Source organism: Aythya marila, assembly GCF_965140915.1.
Source record: "Aythya marila genome assembly, chromosome: 20".
NCBI classification, from domain to species: Eukaryota; Metazoa; Chordata; class Aves; order Anseriformes; family Anatidae; genus Aythya; species Aythya marila.
The window spans coordinates 167,770-181,339 of NC_139061.1; the positions used below are offsets into that span (position 1 = coordinate 167,770).

At 53.6% G+C, this 13,570-nt stretch overlaps 1 protein-coding gene across 4 annotated transcripts in view; it reads right to left on the reverse strand.

Moving 5' to 3' along the window:
• Positions 1–88: 88 nt before the first annotated feature.
• Positions 89–13,570, reverse strand: part of STX1A (syntaxin 1A) — a 109,460-nt gene continuing 95,978 nt past the window's right edge. The window contains exons 7-10 of one of the 4 annotated variants that reach the window (XR_014318889.1): positions 7,795–7,868; positions 6,987–7,124; positions 4,321–4,535; positions 89–3,615 (exon numbers count right to left, since the gene is read on the reverse strand). Coding sequence is in view for 3 of the 4 variants with exons in the window: in XM_082776610.1 (XP_082632736.1) it covers positions 3,538–3,615; positions 4,321–4,431; positions 6,987–7,124; positions 7,795–7,868 (401 nt within the window). In the remaining variant the exon portion in view is untranslated. Of the gene's footprint in view, positions 3,616–4,320; positions 4,536–5,692; positions 6,184–6,986; positions 7,125–7,794; positions 7,869–13,570 lie in introns of those variants that run through there. The other 3 variants (XM_082776610.1, XM_082776609.1, XM_082776608.1) reach the window with 3 other exon arrangements.

A 13,570-nucleotide genomic window follows, 5' to 3' on the forward strand; every position in this document is an offset into this window, starting at 1 on the left:
CTGAGGTAGAAAACAGCACCAGGTTTACTATCAGCTTCCCCTCTGCCTGCAGGCAGGTAGCCAGGCAGCATAAAGGTGTGTGTCCCATGAGGGCCAATCTTCCTCTAGGCAGAATGGCAGAAATGTTATCTGAACTGTGGTGATTCCTCCTGCATCCACTTCAAATCAGGTCCACCCTGTATGCATTAATGCTCTGAGGGTGTTGGAATCTAAATTGCAACCATTGCTGCCTGTCACTCCCTCCCTTCCCTGTAAATAGAGGTGCCAGCCTAGAGCTTTACAGTTACAAATGTTTATTCTACATAAAAATTCCACAAAATGGGAAGCTGTTTTGCACCCAAAGCTTTGGGAGAAGGAAGGGAGGTTAGCAGGGAGGGAAAAGGGTGAAGGAAAAAAGAGGCAACAATACAGTGTCATCCAGCCCAGTGAGACAGAGCAAGCCAGGGTCAAGATCCACATAGAAAACAAGGACACTTAGCTCACAGTACAGCAACAGTACAACTCCACAGAGGGCTTAGAAAGCCTTCAAGTACATTACTAAAAAACAAACAAACAAAAAAAAACAACTAATAAAAATAAATCCCCAATCCCCAATTCAAGTGCTAGCTGTGTGTGCCCCACACTGCTTATAGAATACTGCATCAACATGCTCATGGTGCTAGGAGGGCAGGTGGCACTTGGAACAGAGGTGTCATAACCCAAAGGATAAGTGGTCTGAGGTTGGGGGCTAGAAAGAAAAAGTGAAATGTTACCTCAAAGCACAACCACGCTATTGGTGATTCAGTCTGTACATGCAATGACAGGCAGGTAAAAAGGAACTGAACGGGGCTTCCCATAGTGCAGGGGTAATTATTGCACCAAAACACCCTCCCCTCACAGCGAGGACAGTGAGAGACAGCCTGCAAGGCAGTGAAGGCAGCATGCTCCTCTGCCTCTATCATGTCAGAGCATGCAGCCATCACTGCCTGCATGAGCCCAGCAAAGTGCCAGTGGCAAAATCACAGTGCCGTCTGGCTCCTGCTGCTGGCAGTGGTGGTATCAACAAGGAGCAAGGGTCAGTAACCACACCAGTGCTGTTCTTGGCTTTGTGGCTTGACGGGGGTGGGTACTGACATCATCTGAGCTTGTATCACAGAAACCATTTCTTGGAAGAAAAAAGTCCCCTTGAGCTAGCAGTGGGCATTGCTGTGGGGTCAGAGCCTGAGATGAACTTTCTTGCCTGCCTGCCTAGGAGCAGTCTTACCAGTAGTGTTATTGCTTCCCAGAGGAGGGGGCCTAGTGCTCTCACTGGCTTATCACAGCAGTGTTCAGATTGCAGTGGCAGGCACCAGCACTGGGGCAGAAGCAGCAGGCATTGTACATAACCTCCACCTCTCTCTCCTGTAGCCAGATGTGCCCACAAAGATGTGCCACTGGCTATGCCAGTGCCTGCTTCCTACTCTGGAGGGGTCTCCAGAGCCTGCCTTCCCCTGCTTGCAGGGGTCCCAGTGCCCCAAGATATTGTGCTGAACGCAGGCTGCAGTGATGTAGCTAATATTAGATGTCACAGGACTGTGAAAGAAGGGGACTGTGGTCTTGGATGTTCTCATGGCCACAGGTGCTGGGGGCTTGGGCTGGGCAGGATGGGGGACTGGGCTGGACGCGCTCCCCAACAGTGACCGAATGCAAGCAGAGTTGTGTTGTGGGACCTTTGGTAATAGTGACAGGGAGGGCTGTGCTCAGGGAAAGCAGGACTGTGTCCTGGCTACAGCCTGCTGTCCTGCACCCTACACCTGTGGGCACACTGCACAAGGCAAGTGCCAGTGCTATTACTAGCCAGGCAGGATGGCGGAGTGTGGGGTGGGAGCAGGGCTCAGCTCCAACCAGGCCTGCCCTCGCCCTTCCACTCCAGCTTGCATGCCTTAGCCCTCAGGGAACACGGAGGTGGGGTGCACTCAGCTGCCCCTGATTGGAACAGTGAGGCAGCATGCTGCCTGCAGCTGGAGTACTCACTGCCATCAAGTGCCCCTTTTCTGCTACCAGCATCTGGGCTCACATCCAGCCTCCACCCTGGTGCATGTCTGCAAGCTTGGCACCAGCACCTACACTGCTCGGGCTCCTCCACAGTGCTTTGGGATTTCATGAGCCAGCCAGAGCACCAGACTCTCCTGAGGAATATAAGGGCTGACACCTGCTGTTGGACTGAGGCAGCAGCATGGGAGTAACAGGATGGTGGCAACAGGGCCCCTCTGAGCTGCCAGCAGGCAGTAGATACCGCTGACAGCGTGGGGCACCTAGGTGCTGGCACAGCAGCCCACAGTGTACAGGTGTCTCCCAGATGGTCCCGGGGAAGAGCAGGCAGCAGGACACTGTGCCAGAAGGAGGTGGCAGGCAGATGCTCAGATGTGGCAGAGGTGGAAAGAGAGGTCTGGCCCTGCCCTGCTCAGGAGCTGGTGATGGAAAGGAGGAGAAAGAAGGCTGCTGCTCTTAGCTTGCAAGGTGTGGATGCAAGCCTTTGCTGCTTCCTGGGACTGTGATAGGAGAAAGCCCCCCTGCCTCCAGCCCCCAGCCCAAGGGTGCATATGTGGAGGAGTCAGGCTGGGTAAAGCCTTGCTCCCAGGTAAACACCACCTGGGGCTGTGGGTGTCAGAGCTGTCCTCAAACTCTGACAGCCTAAGCCCAGGCCTGGGGACAGCAAGAGCCAGGGCCACTGTGTGCCACAGCTGGTAACAGAACAAGGAGGATTTGGAGCAGGGTAAGCAGCCAGTGGAACTTGGTGGCCTCAAACCACCTGTGGCCTCTTGCCCTGCCTGAGGTGCAGCACTGAGCCCCATGTGACTGTCCCCATCCCTAAGCATCAGAGATGGCCCCAAGCAGCACCACTGGCCAGCAGCAGCAAATCCAGCCTGAGGCACCTGCACTGGGGCGAGGGCTTGCACAGGGCAGAAGGCAGCTCCACCACTAGCAAAGCAGCAGGAATGGAGCACTGCAGCCAGGCATGGGCATGGTGGGGGGGGGGGAGGCAGAGCCTGGCAGAGTGTACCCCTGGGGAAGTGCCCCATGAGTGAAGCAGCCTGAGGAAAAGTGTTTTGCAAACACTGATGTGGCTGACAGACACAAGAGCTCTGGCTGAAGGCGATGGGAAAAGCTGGGGAAAGTTGATTGGGCTCTGTGCTCCTGAGGACTCTACCCATCATTGGTCTCATCTTCAGGTGTGACTAACACAAACTGTCTAGCACAGGAAGAGCAGCAGTGCCCAATGGTACCTCTGTCCCCACCTGGTCCCAGCCAGCCTCTCAGACTGGTGCAGTGATGAGAGCTCAGGTTCTCCCCATAGGTCCCCCTCACGCCCATCACTGTCCCCTGCACCCCGCCTGCACCCCAAGGCTGGTGCTCCCTCCACACAGACGTACCGCACACACAGCATCACAAACAACCATGCATTAGAAACTGAAATGCTGCTGGGAGGCTCCGGGGGCTGTGTGGTTCGCTCCAGTGTGGCTGCAGCCCCATGGCACGCGCGGCTCCATCCATCACAAACAGTCCCGTGGGGTGAGTCTATCCAAAAATACCGCCAAAGGTGGAGGCAATGACAATACCCAGGATCACACAGCAGATAATGATCATGATCTTCTTCTGCTCAGGTGTTGCAGCACCGGCAGGGAGAAAAGGGAGAGGGGACCATGAGTGCCAGGGGTAAGCTGGACCCAAGAGCTGGGGCCTGCGATGTGCCCCATCCCTGTGTGTCTGTGGTGGGCTCTGATCAGCACCAGGCGAGCCAGACAGGCTCTGGCCATCGCTGGGACATGGCTGGGTACCCAGGCTCCCTCTTCAGCACTGGACTGGCAAACCTGGTGGCCCACTGTATCCCCTGAGCTGCTAAACTGCTGCAGAGACATAGGAGCATGCTGGTAGGGCCAGGCTTGGGGAATGGGACAGGCAGCTGGCACTGCGCTTGGGGCCAGAGCTGTAACATGCCTTTTTCTACCACCTCCACCTTGTTTTGGCAAGGGACATGGATCCTACATCTAGCCTGGCCCATGGAATCCACCCTGTCCCTCCTCTTCCCACCAATGAGCACTCCTGCCCCATGACTCATTGACAGTGCTCAAGGAGCACCCTTACAGAGCTCTGCCTCAGTCCATGTCACCAGCAGGACCCATGCTGCACCCAGCGGTGTGGAGTAAAGTAGTGCTTGAGTACCCACAAGGCTGCACTTTGCTGTCTGCTCCTTTGTGTAAGCAGCAAGGCAGGCAGGGGTGCCAGGCTGGGACCTGGTCCATGGACAGTGTCAGAAGTGCATGCAGAGGAAGATATGACCCAGCCAGTGCCATGACTCACCCGTCTGGCTTTGCTCTGGTACTTCACTGCTTTTTTGGTGTCAGACACAGCCCGCTCCACGTAGTCCACAGAGTGTTCCACGTTGTACTCAATGCGGTCAATCATCTCACCCTGCAGAGTAGGGACAGAGCCCACACGCCCATGTGCACATACGTGAGCTCCTTCCTTCCCTGCTGCTCCCTGGCACCGTGCAGACATCACCCTGCCCAGTGGCCCTGCATGGGAGATAAAGGGATAATCACCTGCCTGTAGCAGGCACACAGACTGTGGACACCCTGGGGTGTGGGTCCAGACCATAGGCTTTGTCCAAGAGGGCTGGGACCTCTGTACACACGCCAGCAGAGAGGCAAGTAAGAGTCAAGCGGGTTCCCCATCCCAGTCCTGGCCTGGTGGCCACATGTCTTATGTCCCAGGTGAGCATCACAGCCACAACAGGATTTGCATCATCATGGTGCTGCACACTGGAGAAGCAGGAGGAGTGGCAGGGGAGGGCAAAGACCATACCAGCAGCACCATGTGGGGTACTCATTAAGCCACAAACATGCACAGGTGACTACTTAGATCTGCACAAGCACCCTGCCAAGAGCAGAGATCCCTGAAGCAAGGCTGGTCAGTCTGGACCACTGGGTCCTGCAGGGACTCCTGCCCCACTCCTCTTCCAGGATACGGAGACATGGCCTGAGGCATCCTCACCTAGCCAACCTTCTCCCTTCTGCCCCCTCTTTACTGCCCACCAAGCGCATCTGGGTCCTACAGCAGATGGAGACTGTCTGATGGTTCATGTGAATGACAGGCTTTCCAGGGGTGGGCAGAGGCTTGAACCCCAACACCCTTCTGCACAGCACAGAGAGAATCTGGGCTGCAAAGCTGAGGATCATGGCCAGCAACTCTGCAACGCTCTTTTCTGAGCTTTAACACCTGGCAGCACCAGAGAGGACAAGCCTTGCAAGCCCAGGGATGTTACCCTCCCACCCAGGTCAAAGCACTGACCCTTATCAAGCACCCTGCTGCTCTTGTCCCATGCCTGATATGCTGGCCTGGGTGCTGTGCCTAAAGCTGATGCTTCCCCTGCCCACTGGTGCCACTCCTAGGGCAGAGTAGACAGCTGCCAAGCACAGCTGTGAGTCTGATACCCCTCTGCTCTCTGCCTTCCCTGTGCCAGCAGGTCAGAGACTAGCCCCCCTCTTCTGCCCCCGGGGGTGTTGCAGGATGCTGACATGGTCTAGCAGTTACAGCAGGGCAGAAGGCCGCAAATCCTCCTAGAGTGCATCAAGCCTCCTGCACAGCTTCATGCCTCCAGTTCTCCCAGGGAAGGCTGATAAGGGATGGTGGTGCCCCTTCCCACACAGGGACCAGCACAATGTAGTGTCCTCAGGTAACTGTGCCCACACTGCCCTGACCTGCTGGGCTGTGGGGTGGCAGCATGGGTGCTGGCTGCAGGCAAGGCCACAGCAGCAGGCAGGGCCAGAGACAGTCACAGTGGCCTGTCACCCCTTGCCTCCACCTATGTGTGTGTATCATGGGGTCTGTGCCACCCATGGGCCCTGTGGAGGAGCCGGACATGGCCATGTGACAGGCTGTGACAAGCAGGTCTCCCAGGAATGGTGACAACTCCTGCTGGCAGAGTGGCATAAGGAGCCCAAAGAATGTGAGGATAGGAAACAGGACCTAGAGTCTCTGAACAAGGTGGAGGTGGCCCTGCATGGATTGGCACCTCCTCCCCCTTCCCCCCTACTGGGGCCAGCCAGAGGGGACAGAAGATGCGAAGGCCCTTCTCTTGGGAACAGCATGACAGCACTGCCAAAATCTTCTGACCCTGGGCCAACTGTCCCAGCCTGTCCCAGGAGCTGACAACCCAATGACCTGCAGACATCAAGGGAAAACAGAGGAGACACACAGGGCCAGGTTTGCCAGCTAGTCAAGGGCAGGCCAGACAAACACCTCCATGCCACAGCCACCCTCACCCATTTTCCAAGGGCCAGCCCTGACGCCACACAAGAGCCACAGACATGCAGAGTGCAGCCATGCAGAGCCAAGCATGCAGCACTGGCAAGGGCCAGGCGGGGCTTTACCTGCCACTGACGTCTCCTCGGCCGCGACAGCATGGCAGGCAAGAAGGGGGGTGAGCAGAGACACCGAAGAGCATGCCCATCTGAAGGGCCATGCCCTGCAGGCTGGTGGCACAGCCTGGGGCTCCCCAAGCTCTGTCAGTGGGGCCCAGTGCTCACATGTGAGCCCACATGGGCCTCCCCAGAACTGCTCAGGCTCTGGGGAAGAAGAACCCATCCCCACCTGGGTGCCAGCCATCAGCAGGTGCCCTCCTAAAAGGCAATTCACTTCACCACCCGCCCTGAGCACACAGCAGCTCCTGTTCTGGGGCACACGACAGATACCTCCAGCCCTCGAGAGCTCACCTCAGCCCTGCTGGGAGCAGTGTAGGTACCAGGTGGCCAGATGCAGGTTTTCACCTCAGCACCCACCCTGAAAGGACGCCAGCACAGAGGTGCTTTCATGGGCTCATGGCTGCCCTCCCAAGCTGTCTGCCCCAGTGCCCTTTCTGTGTCCAGGCAGAGCACATCAGTTTCTCTCCAGCCATCCCCTCCCTCCTACCGCCCCCACCCCCGCAGTGAGCTGGCATCTGGGCTATGGGCTGCAGGTCTCCTTACCTGGCTCTCCACCAGCATGGCCATGTCCATGAACATGTCATGCAGCTCTCGGATGCTGTTCTCCAGCTTGATGATCTCACTGTGCCGTGTCTCAATCTCATTCAGTGCCTGCTTGGTGATGTTTGAATCCATAATGATCTGCAAGAAGACAAAGCCAGTAAACATGCTCGGTCCTGCCTCTGTGCCCCAGATGTTGTCCCTCACCTCTGGGACCAGGGGAACCAAGAGAGATAGGGGAATGGTTTAAATGGGAGGTATCTTCTGGGGCAATGGAGAAAATGGAGCAAGATCCTGGAAGAGCACTCTGGGGTTTGGCCTCACAGCAACCATGAGGCCATAGCCAGGCCCCATGGAGCCACACAAAAGCCTTGGAGGCTGGCGCTGGACTCAGAGGGAACATTGCAAGCTGGCACCATCTGCCTGCCCATGAGGCCACTGGGCATGGCAGGGATCTGGGCAGAGCAGGGCCTTGGTGCAAGCCAATCCTCCTTGGGGTTGTGGCTGGTGCCAGAGTGTGAAAGGCTTGGCTGCCATATAGTCTCTAGCCCACAAGTACCATGGAGCAGGGAGAGCCTCTAGCCACCCCAGCCAGGCAGTTTGCAGCAGCCACCCCCCTGCCCTGCCCCAGCTCAGAGCTGCCCTTCCAGCCAAGACATAGTCCCTGCTCATGCAGCATCCTGCTGCAGTATGGGCAGTATTTGTCATTCCTGTGCTGGGAGCACATTAAACAGACAACTCCCAAGGGACAAGGACTGGGTTGGCTTTTAACCATGCTGGGCTTGAAGCAGGGCCAACCCATGGTGCTTACCCCAGAAGAGAAGATGGCTGGGTTGCCACTCTCCAGCATGTCCTCCAGCTCCTCACTGGTGGTGGTCCTGCCAGCTGCAAGCAACATACATGGGTCACTTGTGAGCTCCTATCCTGGCCACAGGTCCAGCAACCCTACCACAGGGCTCTGTTGTCTCTGTGACATCTCCTAGAAGCAGAGCCGAGCTGCTCTTCTAGCCCTATGAGCTCAGAGGCCTGCTACGAGGATGCTGGCAGCCAGCATCCAGGAGGGATGGGAGAGCAGCAATCCAAGAGCAAGGATGCACTGCAGGGCTATCCTAACAAACTCTATCCCAGGACAGTCAAAGCCCACAAAGACATCCAGCTCAGCAGAGCTCACTGCCCTGACACGCCCTACTGCAGCTACTCAAAGCCTCATTAATGCCCCAAGGGTGTTTTAGCCCTCAGGGCTGCCTGAGTTTTAGCCCTGCAGCTGTTTAACAGAGAGATCAGACTCATTCCTTCTCCTGCCCTCATTCTTGGCAGCACACCTGGCCCCACTGTGGTACTTTCAGCCCCACAGCTCCTTTGCGGGCAATTTTCTCATCCTTTGATCACAGTTGCCTCCCACTCCCCACAGACGTATTCTTCATAGCTACAGAAGTGAGACATAGTAGTCATTCTGAAGGTTACAATAGTCCTCCAGAATAAGTTACTTCATTCTTACAGGATTCTATGATTCTAATAGCCAGGTGGTACCCATGAAATTGCAGTGCTAAACAGAGACAAACACTCTGGGCAGGCTTTTACCAGGGATGACACCTCCATAGAAGGTGGAGGACATCCCGTTGGTGCGACCAGGAGCAGATGGGGGCAGACAGGCAGGAGCAGCTAATCATAGAAACATAAAACAGCTTGGGTTGGAAGCGACATTGCAGATCATCTAGTTCCAAGACCCCTGCTATGGCTAGGGATGCTACCCACTAGATCAGGTAGCCCAGTTCCTCGTCCAACCTTGTCTTGAACACCTCCAGGATTGGGACATACACAGCTTCTCTGGACAACCTGTTACAGGGCCTCACCACCATCTGAGGGATGAATTCCCTCCTAACTTCTAATCTAAATCTCCCCTCTTTTAGTTTAAAACCATTCCCCCTTGTCCTGTCATTATCTACCCGAGCAAAAAGTCGCTCTCCATCTTTTTTTTATAAGCCCCCTTTACATATTGAAAAACTACAATAAGGTGTCCTGGAGCCTTCTTTTCTTCAGACTGAACAGTCCCAGCTCTCTCAGCCTGTCTTCATAGGACAGGTGCTCCTGCCCCCTGCTCATCTTCAGGCCCTCTTCTGGAACCTCTCTAACAGGTCCACATCTCTTGTGTATCATCTTGCGCATCTCTTGTGCACATCTCAGGTCCCCAGACGTAGATGCAGTACTCCAAGTGGGGCCTCACAAGAGCAGAGTAGAGGGGGACAGTGACCTCCTTCAACCTGCTGGTCACATCTCTGGCCACATTGATGCAGCTCAGAATGCAGTTGGTTTTCTGGGCTGCAAGCGTGCACTGCTGGCTCATGTCAAGCTTTTCATCCAACAGAATCCCTAAGTCATTCTCTGCAAGGATGCTTTCAATGAGTTCTTCACCCAGTTTGTTCTCATGTCTAGGATTGCCCCCACACAGGTGCAGCACCTTACACTTACACTTTTGAACCTCATTCAGTTTACATGGGCCCAGTTTTCTAGCTTGATCACATCCCTATGGATGGCATCCCTTCATTCTGTTGTATCAACTGCACCACTCAGCTTAGTGTCACCTGCAAACTTGTTGAGGGTGCACTTGACCTCGTTGTCCAAGTCATTGATAATAACACTAAACAGTACCAGTCCCAAGACAGATCCCTGAGGGATGCCACTCGTCACCAGCCTCCACCTGGACATAGAGCCATTGACCAGCACTCTCAGGGTGTGGCTTTCAAGCCAATTACTTATCAACTGAATGGTACACCTATCAAAATCATCTCCTTCCAATTTGTTGTCCAGGATGTCATGTGAGACTGTGTCAAAGGCTTTACAGACTTCCAGGTAGGTGACACTGGTCACTTTTCCCTTTCAAATGATACAGTCACTCCATAGAAGCATTAAAGTTGGAAAAGACCTCCAAGGTCATCTGAGCCTTGATCCTGGATTTCACTTGGCAGGTAGAGGGGAACCAATGACAAGATTAAATGCAAGAAGTTTGCTGCAGGTTATATCATGTGTGCACCGAATAAATTTAAAACACTACATTGGTTCTCAAAGCATTCTTTTCTTGCCGCTTTTCTGTAACTCCTACTTTTTGAGTTTCTCTTACCACTTATTTACATTTGTCTTCATTTTTTCCATACATGGTTGAGGAGGAGGAGAATACATCCCCATCGTCTCCCAGAGATGCAGCTGGGACCTGGGAAGCCCAGCAAACAGCATCCTGAAGGACAGTCTGATTTTTTGAAATCATAGAATCATAGAATCATTAAGGTTGGAAAAGACCTCCAAGATCATCTGGTCCATCCATCCCCCTACCACCAGTATGACCCACTAAAACATGTCCCAAAGCACCACATCCAACCTTTCCTTGAACGCCCCCAGGGACAGTTATTCCACCACCTCTCTAGGCAACCCATTCCAATGCCTGACTGGTCTTTCTGAGAAGAAATGTCTCCTAATTTCCAACATGAACCTCCCCTGGTACAACTTGAGGCCATTCCCTCTAGTCCTGTCGCTAGTCATTTGCGAGAAAAGGCTGACCCCCAGCTCCCCACAACTTCCTTTCAGGTAGTTGTGGAGAGCAATAAGGTCTCCCCTGAGCCTCCTCTTCCCCAGACTAAACAACCGCAGTTCCCTCAGCCACTCCTCACAGTACTTGTGTTCCAGGCCTTTCACCAGCTTTGTAGTCCTTCTCTGGACACACCCCAAGGCCTCGATGTCCTTGTAGTGAGGGGCCCAAAACTGAACACAGTACTCGAGGTGCAACCTCACCAGAGCAGAATACAAGGGGACAATCACCTCCCTGGTCCTGCTGGCTATACCAGTCCTGACACAAGCCAGATACCCTTGGCCTTCTTGGCTACCTGGGCACCCTGCCGGCTCATGTTCAGGTGAACATCAACTAACACTCCCAGATCCTTTTCCTCTGCACAGCTTTTGAGCCACTGTGCTCCAAGCCTGTATCATTGCATGGTGTTGTTGTGACCAAAGTGCAGGACCTGGCACTTAGCCATGTTGAACCTCATGCCATTGGCCTCTGCCCATCGACTGAACCTGTCCAGGTCCCTCTGTAGGGTCTTCCTACCCTCCAGCAGATTGACACTTTCCCCCAGCTTGGTGTTGTCTGCAAACTTACTGAGGGTGTACTCGGTTCCCTCATCCAAATCACCAATAAAGATATTAAAGAGGATGGGCCCCAAGACTGACCCTTGGGGAACACCACTCATGACCTGTTGCCAGCTGGATTTCACTCCGTTCACCACTACTCTTGACCCAACAGTCCAGCCAGTTCTTAACCCAGCAGAGTGTACCTGTCCATCATAGAAGGCTACCAGATTTACCATTGGTAAAGCCACGCTGGCTGTCTTGGATCACCTCCTTGTCTTGAATGTGCTATGATATTGCTTCCAGGAGGATCTTTTCTATGATCTTCCTAGGCACAGAGGTGAGGCTCACCAGTCTGTAGTTCCCCAGGTCCTCCTTTCTACTCTTTTTAAAAATGGGAGTGATGTTTTCCTTTTTCCAGTCACCAAGGACTTCACCTGGCTGCCAGGACTTTTCAAGATGATGGAGGGAGGCTTGGCAATTCCCTCTGGACCCTAGGATGCATGTCATTGGGCCCCATAGACTTGCACCTGTTCAGTTTCATCGGGTGTTCTCAAACTTGCTCTTCACTTACAGTGGGAGCGTCTTTGCTCCCTCAGCGCTCACGTACAGGTTCAGGGAAAAGAGAGACATGGGAAGCCTGACTGCCAGTGAAGATTGAGGCAAAGAAGTTGTTGAGTACCTCAGCCTTCTCCATGTCTGTTGTTACCAGTTCACCCTTCTTGTTTATCAGAGGGGTTACGATCTATTTGGCCTTTCTTTTCTGGGCAGTGTACCTACAAAATCCCTTCTTGTTATTTTTTGTATCCCTTGCCAAGCTCAGTTCCCTCTGTGCCTTGGCTTTCCTGATTTCATTCCTGTATTATTTCCATGCCACATGTCCCTGCTTCATGCCAATGCCTTTGCATTTCCTTCTTGCACCTCATTTTGAGCAGCAGGTCCTTGCACAACCATCCTGGTTTTCTGCCCTCCCTGCTTGCTTTCTCACACAGGAGAATGGAGAGTTCTTGTGCTCTAAGAAAAAACATATTTAAAGAGTTTCCAGCTGTGTTCAGCTCTTTTGTCCCTAAGGACAGTGTTTCAGGGGCTCTTGTCCACTGGGTCTTTAAATTACTTGAAGTTTGCTCTTTAGGAGTTCATGGTCCTGACTTTGTTCTGCCAGGCCAATATTCCTTGAGATCACAAACTCAATCAAAGCATGGTCACTGCAGCCCAGACTACCTCCAAGCTTAACCTCTTTAATGATTTTGTTTGCACTGGTAAGCACCAGGTCCGGTAATGCTTCTCCTCTGGTTGGTTTGTCTATTACCAGGAAGTTACTCTCAACACACTCCAGGAGTCTTCTGGATTGCTTACAGCCTGCTGTCTAGCTTTTCCAGAAGACATCCCGGTGGTTGAAGTTCCCCATTAAGATGGGAGCATGTGAATGCGATGCTTCTTGTAGCTGAAACAAGAAGGCCTTGTCAACAGGCTGCCCTTGATCAGAAGGCTAGTAGTTGACCCCAACCACAAGGTGCCCTTTATTGGTCCTTAACTTTTACCTACAAGATCCCAAACCTTTGAGCCTTTTTTGTGATACTGTTTTTTGTGCAGGTGATAGACTGAGCCAACTTTGTATGGTTGCCCTTTCCAAGGTCTTTACCATTACTCACACAGTCTCTTCTCTCCAGCCCTAGAGAATCGTATCTGTTGTGCAGGGGCATTTCATGGGCAAGGGGAGACTTATCCTGCTCCAAGAAGAGGTGAGGATCCAGTCTCCTTTGTCTTGTAAGTCATTCCAGTTTGTTGGTTCAGGGCTGGAAGCTTGTTTAACTTCCTCCTACCAGGACTTAAGGCAGGGCTGTTGATCAGCCTATGTCAGTACATAATAAAGCCTGTCAATCTCCCTCTCAGATTGCTGGATGCTACATGGCCTGGTGTGCACATATTGTAACAGAGCCACCTGTTTGAAAAGTTCATCCAGCTGGGCACACTTACACCTATGACATCTACCTATGCCTTCAGGACATAGTGGAACTTCCAGAGACTGGAGTTCCCTGTAACTGAAGGTCTAGGCAGCTCTTTCAATCCCCTTTTTGATCCTCTGTTTGGGTGTAGGCATCTGCCCAAGGAGGTTGCGGCCCCTAAATCTGGGTTTCAGCCTCAGACTGGCAGGTTCAGTGGGTGGACACAGTTTCTGCTGCAGTAGAAGGCCCTTCCTCTGCTGCTCCCAGAATAAAAAATGACCCATCCTGCGCCCTCCCATGCAGACTGCTGTGCCAATGGCCACACCTGGCTGAGGTGCCGCACCATGGTTGCCTGCCCTGGGTGCTCATGCTCCCCAGAGGCAGCCTTTGTACCTGGGGTTGGCTGCTGCTGCTGCTGGCCCTGCCCAGCCCTCATCAGCTGCTTTTGTGAGGGCTGCTGGGTGCTGGCAGTTCCCTCCACTCCCTGGGTTGCTTTCACGAAGGAACCCCTCCTGAATGCCGTGG